This window comes from Camelus bactrianus, chromosome 2 (genome assembly GCF_048773025.1).
Source record: "Camelus bactrianus isolate YW-2024 breed Bactrian camel chromosome 2, ASM4877302v1, whole genome shotgun sequence".
NCBI lineage: Eukaryota > Metazoa > Chordata > Mammalia > Artiodactyla > Camelidae > Camelus > Camelus bactrianus.
In genome coordinates, this window is record NC_133540.1 from 90,773,340 (window position 1) to 90,786,849 (window position 13,510).

The 13,510-nt window shown below is 35.5% G+C and overlaps 1 protein-coding gene across 3 annotated transcripts in view; it reads left to right on the forward strand.

Moving 5' to 3' along the window:
- CFAP299 (cilia and flagella associated protein 299) overlaps window positions 1–13,510 on the forward strand; it is a 494,558-nt gene that overhangs the window by 461,378 nt on the left and 19,670 nt on the right. For all 3 annotated transcript variants that reach the window (XM_074346047.1, XM_045509525.2, XM_010974046.3), the window contains exon 5: window positions 11,935–12,064. In XM_074346047.1, coding sequence (XP_074202148.1) covers window positions 11,935–12,064 — 130 coding nt within the window. The remainder of the gene's footprint in view (window positions 1–11,934; window positions 12,065–13,510) is intronic.

The following is a 13,510-nucleotide window of genomic DNA, read 5'->3' on the forward strand; positions in this document are numbered from 1 at the left end:
AATAAGCACCCTGCCTAAGTCACATCATTCTTCTGGACATTAAACAAGAGTATAAAGGTGAAAGCTCTTTGTAAATGACAAAGCACTACATCAGTGCAAAATAACATTAGCAGTAGTTGTTTTAATAATGTCAGAAAGAGAATGAGATTAAGATAGGGCTCTCTGTGACACTCACCCTATCCCTGCACCATTCCCTCATGTTTCTGCATTGGGAAAGTGCTTCCTCTTTAGTCTCTTCACCACAAATGGCCACCTAGCCCAGTTACTATAGGACTGGATGTGGCATTCTTGCTTGACCTTGAGGTTCTCACTCTGTGATCTGCAACTGAGAGGTACCCCGGGATGTTTCTAATACTTGCTCTGAATGCAAAGTCAGAAACAGGTTTGTATAACTCAAAAATCTATCTACATAGTCCTATTCTGGGGAGATATGGTAATAGGTACATCTGTTATTATTGCCTATTCCATTCCCATTGCATGGGGCTAGCAATGAAGCATTCCAGATGCCCCCTACCAGAAGGCTAGGGCCTCGGTAAGGAGGCCAGCTTTAGGAGTATGGAAGCATGTATGAAATCCTTCCTTAGAAATTCTACCCATGAGAAGGGTTCCTCTGAACAGGGAGCTCCTTGATGGTGACTTAAGAAATCTGCCCATTGGGTTACAATATTCTCTACCCTTGAGGACCTATTATAATCTGTTAGGTATCCCTGCTATTATATTCCATTCACCTCTCCCTTAGCACCTTCCACAACCAGTCCATCCACTTGACACCACACTTTTGGCTCAGAGCACATGATGGTGAACATGCCAGACAGGTACCCATCTGTCTTCTTACTCAGGTGAAATTAGGAGTAATTTTCCTGGTGGAAATAAACACTCCTTTCTATCTACATGCCTGAAAGCGATAGGAGAGCCAACCTTACCAACTCTCTTTGCTTTCTTTACCCTGAGCTCACTCCAGCCCCAAAGGGAAGGCTCACTCAAAGTTTCTGCACTTGGGTAGGAGACAATTAAGAATCACATTTCACATTTAATTCTCAATCCACAGCAGTTTACCTTCTGCCTCATCTAGTAAACTACTGAAAGTCTCTCAAAAAGGTTAACACTGATGTATGTACATTTTTTTGTTCTTATCTAATCTAACTTTTACTATCCTTTCTACGTAAAATGCTTGTTCCTGCTGCTTTACATCAGGAAAATCTCATTGGAAATTTATTTCATCAAGATACATACTCTTTTTTGACCTCTACTGTCCAAAAATACCTGACACAAAATTTCTGTTGTATCATTTTTCATGCTGTATTATAATTCTTTGTTTGTATTTTTGATGTGTTGAATTGAAAGAATGACCCTCCTGACCACCTGTCACTAGGGCTTTTAATGTCCCCAATTATTTTAATAGTTAAAGTGTGTTGTTCAACAGTTACCTATATTTTCCCAAGTGGTACATGCATTTATTAAGCAGCTGATTGAAGTTAGAGATACATTATGTAGCCATGAATAGGAGCCAACTCAGCTAACTTATGGAAACACTAAACTTTAGATTTCATATTCTTACCAACCAAAATAACTGATCAAACCTATATTTTTACTTGGAATATCATATTTCAGAAAATTAGTTTGTTATAGAATGTTTTACTGCCTTGAGATTATTTGACAAATAGAAAAAGAACAGGAGTATTTATTATTCGAGATTAAATTTCATGTCTCTATACCACAATTGCAATTCCATTTAATATAATTTTTCCACAGCAATAAAATAAAATAAAAGGGATCAACCATAGGAAAATATGTTTTAGCATTGTTTAAACATCTTTATCATATTTTTGGCAAGTCTGTGGCAAAACTTTGGAAACATTTTAGACAACCATTGGATAAATCAATTCTAAAACAGCAGTGTTTAAATGGTTTGTAGGTGTGGAGACCACACATCTCAGTTTTCCTGGCATCATCTAGGCTTACTCTTATTGTCTTGGCACAATCAGTAACAGCTCTTTTCTTTCTCAGAAGGATTTTACTCTGGACAGTAACACTGTAAGGCCATCCTACCTACAGCTGTCTACATAGGGATTAAAAAGGAGAAAATAATGTTTAACACTTAAATGTCCCCATGACTCATATAAAATCTCCTGAATTTTCATTTTTTAATGAAATCTTTTGATTTCACAAAAACTAGTTTTGTAGGTTTTTGTTTATTTATGTTTCTACACATTTCCTTTAACTAGGAATATCTCTCTGTCCTAAAAATTGTATCTTATAAATATTCTTTTTCTCTCATAAAATATGTTTTAACTTTATAAGCATATACAAGTATTAGGTACTATAAATGCCTACTGGTCCAACTGTTTAAAACCCCAAAAGATTCCATTATTAACGGAAGTTGAAACAAAAACTCCCTCCTCATCTATATAAACTGTTGGTTATATTCATAAGGAAAGTCTCGTAGATGCTGATAATTTCTGTTTCAGTGGCATGTGCTCTGTGATGTCAGATTCCATGTTCACGTGGTGGGGGTCTCATTTTTTCCTCTATACTTCATGTGCTAGAGACTATAATTGTTATAGTCATTATTTTTGTTCTGCATTCACCCGTAAGACCTCGGCTTGCCTTTAAACGTATTTTTATGTGCAAATTTTTCTAATCTTTGATAACACTGGCCTTTTTGTGCTTCCATAATTTCCTTTCCATTCCATTGAAGGAAGATACTGAGCAAAACCAGGGCAAACAGGGTATTCTGGAGACAATGGCTTTGAAATATACTCCCCCTGGTGGTCCAAAGCTCTGTTGCCCTGGGATGGCATTAAAATATTTTCTCTGGTATCAGGAGTTCTCATGTGAAATAGATAACAAACAGGCCATTGTTTCCAAAAACATACCTGAGATCCCCTAGTAACTTAATGAACAGACTTTACACATATTTATTTTGTTTCATTATCCCACTTTATTTGTATAAGTTGTGTATAGGTACTCTTATACACTAAAATGCCCAATTTCTAGGATATTTATCATTAGAAGCAAAAGAAAGCTTGTTTTTTATTTCAAAACCTTAAATAATTTCACACCACTTATCCCTTAAGTTCTTCTATCTATTTTAGATACAGTATGAACTTTTCTACAAATATTTTTCAAGATGTGAACACTAATAAATCAAAATAATGTGTAAGAACTCATTGAATCAAAGAAGGCTTTTATAATAATAGACTATTACCATTTTATAGAGCCTTTGCAATATATAGTTCAACCTCTAAACTTTAGATAAGAGAAAACTGAAACCATTGCATGAGGGTTTAGATTTCATAAGTCCCAGATCAACTCTCTTAATTACCTTTTAAAATATTTTTCTTGCTACTTCTTTATTTTAATTCTGTAATAACTAAAAATATTATAATCAATTGGATCATAAATAATAATAGGTGAGATGGGCATATGTCACTCTTTCAGTCAATGAACGTTTATTGAGTGCCACTTTTCTTCTTTCTTTTCTCTACTTAGCTAAAGTTACTTACATGTGTTTGTTAGTTTTGGGAAAATTTTACAGTGAGATGAGTTTGATTATATTAGAGAAGTGTTGGAAAATTATTTGAAGTAACTAAGGAGGCAATAAGGAATGAAATTCAGAACACACAGATGATTTTTTATCTTGGAAAGGAAGAGGGGCATTTATTCTGAGCTGAATGAAGAGAGGAAGAGAACATTGTCAGTAAAAATAAATTTTCTAGTGACGGATATTGATCATTTTCCCATTTAATATCATTTTTCTCTTAATAGAGTAAGACGTGAAGCCATCCTCTGAGAGTAAGAAGGGAGGTAGAGGAATAGAATACATGAACAATATAATAAATGGTAGAGAAAGATAGCTAGAGACATGTAAAAAATAACTCCGCAGTGTGTGGAATCCAGGTGGGGTTAGAAATTTGGAGTTTATAATTAAATCAACAGTATAATATGTTATTTTCAGCAAGACTTGTCAGAAGACTATATGCAGGAATAGAAAAGGTAAATATTTGAATTGACCTAGAGCTGGTATTTTTCAATATAAAGAGGATCTGTTGAACAAGAAATTTGTGACTGTTAGCAAGTGTCTTGAGAATGATATATAAAAGTAAAGAAATTAAGAAATTAATTGTTGCAAATTAGAATTAAAAGAGTGATCCAGGGAGCTCAAGGCCTCAGTAAGATGAAAAAAGTACTGTAGATAAACTAACAAGGAATACTAATAGACAATAAAAATTGAAATAGAGTTATGAGTTATAACAGCATCTTGAATGTGGATCTGGATATAGGTTGCTTAAAAGGAGTAGAATTAAGGTTTAAATATACATTAACTTATTATTCTACATTGATAATTACTTTGCCACTTAAAAGAAATCAAGAAATAGCAAGTTAAAAAAAGCATTTGTATTGTTGACATCAGCACGATAACAAAATAGGACTGGACTTTTCTTCTCCCCACAAATACACAGATTTAGCAACAATCCTCAGACAAATTCCCTTGTGAGAAATCCAGAAACTAATTGAAAGGTTCCTGCACCCCAGACAAATGCAAAACCAGCCTCACCAAAGCCGGTAGAGAGGTTTGGGACCCTCCCCGACTCTTGCTGGAATCTCTACTACCAACATAGCACCATACTATCAAAAAGAAACCTCCTTGCTCTCAGCTTCTCCCGGGGAGGCAGGAGTTGGTTTCTGTATCCAGACCCCCAAGTCTTCTAAGTCCCCAGAGGACTGACTTCTAGTTTTGCAGTCTTGGAGTTCTGATGGCCCAGAAACAGTCTATCCACCTAGGGGAAAATGGTGACAGTGTCTTGGGCTGGTAGACATCATAGATCCTACTTTCTGCTCATTGCAGAGCAAAGGACAAAACCCACAGCTGCATGCTTCTCCCTGGGGAGGAAAAAATTTAGAAAAGGATAGTGAATCTCTGGCAAAGTTGATTGATGGAGGTCTTCTTCTGTATAATAAGGTCAGTCCATGAATCCTAGAAGAGCTGCCTGCCTTATCTAATATGCAGGCAGCAACACAGAAAGTCAAGGAATATCAAGAATCAGACAAAAATGTTCCCCCAAAAGGGAATAAGATAAATCTCCAGAAACTGATCCTAAAGAAAGATAATAATCTGATTTACTTAAAAGAGAATTCAAAATAACTGACATAAAGATGCTCACTGAGTTCAAGAGAACAATACATGAGTAAAGCGAGAAATTCAATAAAGAGATATAAAATATTAAAAAGAGCAAAACAGAAATCATGGCATGAAAAACAATAACTGAACTTAAAAAAATCACTAGAGAGTTTCAATATTGGACTAGATCAAGCAACAGAAAACATCGGTGATCTCAAAGACAGGTCACTGTAAATAAATAAGTCAGAGGAGCAAAAAGAAAACAATGAAAAAGGCTGAAGAAAGCTTAAATGAGTTATGGGACTCCATCAAGGAACAAGTATACACATTATGAGACTCCCAGAATGAGAAGAGAGATAAAGGATGAGAAATTTTATTCAAAGAAATAATGACTGAAAACTTCCAAAGTCTGGGGAAAGAAAGGGACATACAGATCCAGAAAGCTCAAGGGGCACAAATTAAGTAAGTCAAAGAAATCAGCTTCAAGATATTTATAATTAAATTGTCAAAAGTCAAAGACAAAGAATTTTGAAAGCAGCAAGAGAAAAGCAACTTGTCATTTCCAGCAGACACCTCCCCCCACTGCTGCTCATAAAACCATCAGCAGATTTTCAGTAGAAACCTTGCAGGCCAGAAAGGAGTGGGATGATATATTCACGTGCTCAAAGGAAAGAGCTACCAGCAAAGAATACTATTCCCAGCAAAACTGTCCTTCAGAAATGAAGGAGAGATCAAGACTTTCCCAGAGAGAAAAGAAGCTTGGAGAGTTCACTGCCACTAGATCTGCCTTACAAAAAATGCTAAAGAGAGTTATTCAAAATGAAATGAAAGGATACTAAGCAGAAACATGAAAATATAAGGAAGTATGAAACTCATTAATAAAGGTAAATATATAAACAAATACAGAGTACTGAATTACTGTAATGGCAGTAGGTAAATCACTTTTAATTCTACTGTAAAAGTATAAGATAAAAGTATTAAAAATAACTATAACTAAAAAAATGAAAAGATACACAGTATGAATAGATGTACATTTTTACAACAATAGCATAAAGTGAAAGGAGGGGAGAAGTTAAAATGTAAAGTTTGTGTATGTGATTAAACTTATTATCAGCTTAAAGTTAATGTTTACTACTATAAGGTATTTCATGTGAACCCCAAGATAACTACAAAAAAATTACTCATAGAAGATACACAAAAGAAAAAAATCAAGTATTTAAAGCATATCAATTAAAAAATTAACACAACAGGAAGACGGCAGGAGAGGAAAAGACAGACAAAAGAACTGACAATAGTTAATAGTATGGCAGGAGTAAATCCTTCCCTTTCAATAATTGTTTTAGGTATAAGTGAATTAAACTCTCCAATCAAGAAATATACAGTGCCTGAATGTTTTTTTTTTCAATCACTCATCTACTTGCAACCTAAAAGAAATTTGTCACAATAGACCAGATGTGGAAACTACCTAAATGTCCATTGACAGATGAATGGATAAAGAAAACATGGTATATACATTTAATGGAATTTTTATTCAACCTTAAAAAAGAAGGAAATCCTGCAATATGTGACAACACAATGACCCTTGAGGGCATTAAGAAAGTGAAATAAGCCAGTCACAGAAAGACAAATGCTGTATGATTTCACTTATATGAGGTATCTAAATTAGTCAAATCCACAGAATCAAAAATGAAGTTGTGGTTGCCTGGGAATGGAGAGGCGGAGTTGGGGAGTTAATAATCAACAGGCATAAAATTTCACTTACATCAGATGAATAAGCTATAGAGCTCTGCTGTACAACATTGTACCTACAGTCAAAGTAATGTATTGTACACTTAAAAATTTGTTAAGAGGGCAGTTCTCCTGTTAAGTGTTCTTACCACAATAAAGTAAAAATTTTAAGAAAGAGTACTTGTTTAGATGCTATATAGACTGGGCTCAAGACTGTATTCTAGTATTTACTAGTTAGGTAAACTTAAAAATTTTAATTATCTTCTCTTAACTCCAGTTATCTCATCTATATAATAGGAATAGTAATATGCAGAGCTCTTACTAAAATCAAATTAACCTGCATAGATAAAGGAATATCATAGGGCTGTTGCATATTAGATAGATCTTCTCATATATAATTTTTCATGACAAAGCCTTTTGACAGCACCTCCCTCTTTATAGTCTTTTTTCTCTACTTTTCCCTCTTCATATCATGGAACTATATTCAAAATATTTCATCTTTTTAAAAATTGACCCTTAATTTTTTATATCCTTCTTGGTGCTGTCCTAGTTTTCTTGTTTCCTTCATAATCAAATTCATAAAGGAATTATTTTTATTCCATAATCTTTTCTCATCTTCCCTTAAATTTTCTCTAACCTGAGTGTTGCTCCCACCATTTTACTGCAACTGCTTTTCCTGTAATCTCTTTCCAAGTGTACGTTTTGATGGACTCTTTTCACACGTTATCTACTTCATGAGGCATTTAGCACTGCTGTGTTTCTTAAAATACTATTCGTTGATATATTCTTCTCTGCAGTTTTTAAAAAAAAAAAAAAACCTCTCCTGGTGATGCTTTAGATCACTGTTTTTAGCCTCCTTTGCTGATTCCTCTTTCTTCCTTGTGAATTGATATTCCCAGATTTCACCCTTATTTCCATCTTCTCCTTTGTCCATCTCAACCACCTCTTTAAATTTAAATACCGCTGGTACTTCAAGATATATTACTCCATCTAAGAAAACTTTCTAAAGTTCAGGAATACACTCATTATCTACTTATTCCATTAATATGCGTTCAAAATCTACCATGTGTCAGGCATGGGCTGAGAAAAGGAATTGTAATAGGGCAGTACACAAGACAAACCAAGATGCTTGCTTTCATTTTCTTGGATGTTTCATTAGGATTTCAAATTCAACATATCTAGAACTAAACTGCCCGTTCCCCTCAACACACACCTCCTGCAATCTGTTCTTTTCCTTGTATTTTATTTCCTAGTAAATAATTCCATCCACTTAGGTATCCAGATCAGAAATCTGAGAGTAATCGTAGTTCCTTACCTCGTCCCTGTCTTTCTCATAACCATTAAATCCACTTTTCCATGTGTTCTCAAATCCAGTGTCTCATTTTCATTCAAAAGTATACACTTCAAAATCACCTGGGCTCTGCATGTATGAAGGGGGATAGTTTTATACCCACTTCATAGGGTTGAAAATAAGATTAAATGAGGTAAGAGATTCATTTGTCTCAGAATAGTACCCAACACATGCTTACTGAATGTTGGTTATCTTTATTAAATACTTCTTTAATACTTCTTTAAATACTGTCTTTATTAAATACTAATAATTATTAGCTGTTAGAATTGACATGTGAAATGAAACCTGGTCCCTTCCCTGCCTTGGAAAACAAAAGTATTGACAAACAATCAAAATCACTTTATCAAAAATACCACATGCTATACAAATTAACTTTTTTTTTTTTGCATTATATATATATAAAATTTGCCTGGACTTCAATAAGGCTATTAACTTGAGGTGTGAGCAACAAGATAGGAATGCGATATAAACCATGCCAGTCTGAGCATAACTGTGACTCAAGCATTTTACTGGGATTATCTATTATCTATTTATCTCAGATATATGTATAGTTAAGAATCACATCCATGTCCTCTATCGCAATTTGTCAATTTCCTAACTGAACAGCCAGGAGAATGAAGGTCAGTTTATCTTCTTTATTACGAGTTAATCTGAATCGGGGAACCCAGCTTGAGTGCATATTCAAATTGGCTAGTAATCCCTTTACCACTGAATTGAATTTATCACCAGTGCTACACGCTGCTCTCCTACCATCACCCTACTGGGAACTGAGCCTGCCATGATAAACTTCACTTATGAAAGCTAGCTAAAGTGAGGGCCTAGAAATCCATGGATGTTCGGCTTTTTTCCTCAATTCTCAAATCAGAGAATTGCTCTCTTGAGGAGGGTTGACTAAACAGACAGAGATACCTGTTTAGGAAAAACCCACTTTTCCTAACTCTGTGCTTCAAAAAGGACAGGCACTCCCAGGTCTTGGCCATAGAGGAGTGAGAGGAGAAGAGAGAGAATAGTTCTCACTAACATGCACCCCTGAAGATATAAATATATAATCAGTTTTGGGGTTTTTTTTGAGTATTGAAAACTTTGAAGGTTTACACATTACAATTTCAGGTAATAGCAAAAAATTGATGCCTCAGAAAATATATAATATAATTCAGAGTGTAATCAATGAAATCTACTCTTTCAAAATGAAGAAGGGGGTAACAGAGGGCAAAACAACCCAGAAAAAGGGAAATGATTGAAAATGAATATTGCAAATATTGAGAGATATACTAGGCTGTGAGCTATACATGTATTATCTCTGTGGCTGTCAATTGTTAATTGAATTATAGTTGATTTACAATGCTGTGTTAGTTTCAGCAAAGTGATTCAGTTGTACATATATATATTATTTTTCATATTATTTTCCATTATAGGTTATTACAAGATATTGAGTATAGTTCCCTGTGCTATACAGTAGGTCCCTGTTGGTTATCTACTTTATATACAGTAGTGTGCATTTGTTAATCCCAAACTCCTAATTTATCCCTCCCCTGTCATTCCCCTTTGGTAACTACAGGTTTCTTTCCTATGTCTGTGAGTCTATTTCTGGTTTATAAATAAATTCACTTGTATCATTTTTTGATTCCAATATAAGCAATATCATACGATATTTGTATTTCTCTGTATGACTTACTTCATTTAGTACGATAATTCCTAGGTCCATCTATGTTGCTGAAAATGGCATTATTACATTTTTATGGCTGAGTAATATTCCCATGTGTGTGTGTATACAACATCCCCCTTATTCATTCATCTGTTGATGGACATAGAGGTTGCTTCCATGTTTTGTCTATTGTGCTGCTATGAGCATTGGGGTGCATGTGTCTTTTTGAATTATACTTTTCTCTGGAGATATGCCCAGGAATTGGACTGCTGGATCATATGATAAATCTATTTTTACTTTTTTAAAAAACATCCATACTGTTTTCCATAGGGGCTGCACCAATTTACATTCCCACCAACAGTGTAGGAGGGTTCCTTTTTCTCCAAACCCTCTCCAGCATTTATTATTTGTAGACCTTTTGATGATGGCTATTCTGACCAGTGTGTGGTGACACCTCATTGTTGTTTTGATTTGCATTTCTCTAATAATTAGCGATGTTGAGCATCTTTTCATGTGCCTGTTGGCCATCTGTACGACTTCTTTGGAGAAATGTCTGTTTAAGTCTTCTGCCCATTTTTTAATTGAGTTGTTTGTTCATGCAGATGAATACTCCCTGATATGACCACCACCAGTTTTTATGTCCCCAGGGAGAGCCACAGCTGCCCCCTATCTCCCCAGGAAATGCTCCAAAACCAGCAAGTAGGTCTGACTCAGGCTCTGTGAAGTTACTGCTTTTGCCTTTGGTCTCGGTGTGCATGAAATTTTGGTGTGTGTCCTTTAAGAGTGAAGTCTATTTCTCCCAGTCCTGTGAAGCTCCTGCAATTAAGCCCCACTGGCCTTCAAATCCAAATGCTCTTGGGGCTCCTCTTCCCAATGCTGGACCTCCAGACTGGTGAGCCTGATGTGGGCTCAGAACTCTTACTCCTGTGGAATAACCTCTGCAATATAATTATTCTCCAGTTTGTGAGTTGCTCACCAGGGGATATGGGATTTGATATATCACAAGTGCACCCTTCCTGCCATCACATTATGATTCCTTCTTTGTTTTTAGTTGTAAGGGGTCATTTTTGGTAGGCTCCAGTCTTTTTTATCAATGGTTGTTCAGCAGTTAGTTGTGATTTTGGAGTGCTCGTAAGAGGAGAAGAGCTCAAGCTCCTTCTAATCTGCCATCTTGGCCTCACTTCCTGTGGCTGTCATTTTAAAAGAAAACATAACGCTGGATATGCATTAGTGGCAATAATATATGTAAAAATAAGTATATGGAGGATATTTTCAACTCACATAACAGCATTATATTTGTTCTTGACAAGTAGGTATAAAATAAGATCTGGAAAAAAAAATAGAATTTTTCCGTAGAAGATCATCCCAGAAAAAGGATCAAATGCAAGCAGTGCTGAACAGTAGAAAGCACATGTGTATGCTTTGAAACACACAGATCTGGGTTGAAATATTAGCCCTATGATGTATTAGGTGTAGGGTGTTAACTCTGCTGGTTGACCTCCCCTGGTCTTCTTGCCTTGCCTTTGAAATGAGAGCAATTTCATACGGGTGCTGTGATAGAATACATCACATCATGCCTGGCCTATGGTAACCTCTTAAACACAAGTAGTTTTCTTACTGCCTGGGAAACATATTATTGAAAAATAGATCCTTAAAGAAATGAATTAATTTGTTTTGAATGAAAAGAAGTGACTTAACCTGCCTTTCCTTCCAGTAAATAGCCTCTTAATACCCTGAATAGTCAATACCCTGAAGGGTCTGTGCTAGAAGAAATAGCCTTAAATTGCATCAATTTTCTTCTTGACTTCCTGGGAATGTAATATTGGAATAGGCCCTGGGTCCTGGAGTGTCCAAACCAGGAAATCATGCAAAATAGTCATAAATATGTATCTAAATGATTTGAGAATAACTCACAGTCTAATCTTTTCTGTAAGACTTTTAATCACACATGTGTTCTACATGGTTGTACAGACTGTAATTCTTCTGTCCATTTATCTTGAAACTGAACTGCCTCAAATATTTTTAAAATGTATTTGTCAATTCAATGCATTATACATATTAATTCCTAATGAATGGTTATTTTTATAGCTTTTACAACTGGGACAGTCATATTGCCGTTTGTAATTCAACTCCCAATTACCAAGTGATTGCTGATAATCCAGAAGGCTTACTTTTTAAATACAAAAAAGACAGAAAAATTCTCAACGTGGACCCTAAGGTAAGTCTGCTTTTATGCTTTTGTATCTCTTCAAATTTTATTGTATCTCTACACTTACTCAAAAACTATTAGATACTTGACTCTTAAGTTTTTAAATTTAGAAATGAAAAGCTATGTTGAAACTTAGAGCATGTACTGTCCTTAAAGAAGAAACTTCAAAACTTAGTAAATTATTAGAAATCAGTGAGGAAGAATTTAGGGGGAGTTTAAATGGAACTTACAAGTGGGCACACTTCTCCATGCTTAGCAGCAGAATTAGCCCTCAGGGAGCCAGTGGGTAGAGCATCTGTTTGCTCTGATCCTGGGGATGTCCAGTCACTTTTTGCTCTGAATGGAGACATGAGTCATTTAGGGAAAGGAGACTCTCATCTCACATATGTACTCAGAATTCTAATATCCCTTTTTGTATGTGCGTAACACTGAAAACAGCATGGTCCTAAGTGCATTTCTGAGCGTTAACTTAGAAAATATATTTTATTTAAATATTTTTAAAACATGTCCCATGATATTTTGATTTTGTTCAAGGAGAAATATTTACATTTTACATATTTTCAAGGACTGTATTTATATCATGACTTTTAATCATATCTGGGGGCAAAGGTTAAAACTTAAAAGTCATATATGCTTGGGTTGCTTAGTTTGTTTTTTTTTTTAACTTTTGAAAACTATGTATTACTCATGTGATGGTATCTGTGTAAAATCCAAAGTCAAGAAAAAGATTTTTTCATAGTGAAAGGATAGAAACTGCGTGATATGCCTGGGATGGGGGCAAGGATGGACCAAAGGAAAAGGGGAGTTGGTTCTAAAAACTTTTGAAAAAGCTTTTCAAAACAAAAAATTCAAAATCCAAAATAAAACATATTTTGTTTCATATCCACTAAATACAAGTTCCTTGCTCCTAGAATGTACTCAGTACTATGTGCTCAAAGAATGAATAAATGAAATTCTATAGCAAGAAAGAGATTATTGTCTGCAATCAGATACAGCTCCAAACCCCAGAAACCCCAAGACAGTGGCTGAAACCGAACAGAAACTTCTTTATCTCCCATTTGTGAAAATAGATAGTGGCTGTCCAAAGTTGGAGTGGCAGCTTCCCAGTCATCTGGGCCAAGGTGGTCCTTATCCTCTTAGGCCAATATAGATCTCCAGCCAAAGCAACTGCATTTCAAACAGAATGTATGGAGGGAGCTGAGTGGGTGCAAATAACATGACCCTATTGCCTTGTAAGGAAGTTTCCTCAAAGCTACCACACTTATAGTCACTTATGTTCCACGGCAAGAGCTTAGTCACCTGGCTGTATCTGGCTACATGGAAGGCTGGGAAATGCAATCTTTTACTTAGTTAGCCATGTGCTCAGCTAGGAACAGGAGTTCTGCAAAAGGGAGAAGGAAGTTTTAGGTAGACAACTAGCAGTTTTGTCACCAGATTGGCCTAATGGACAGGCAC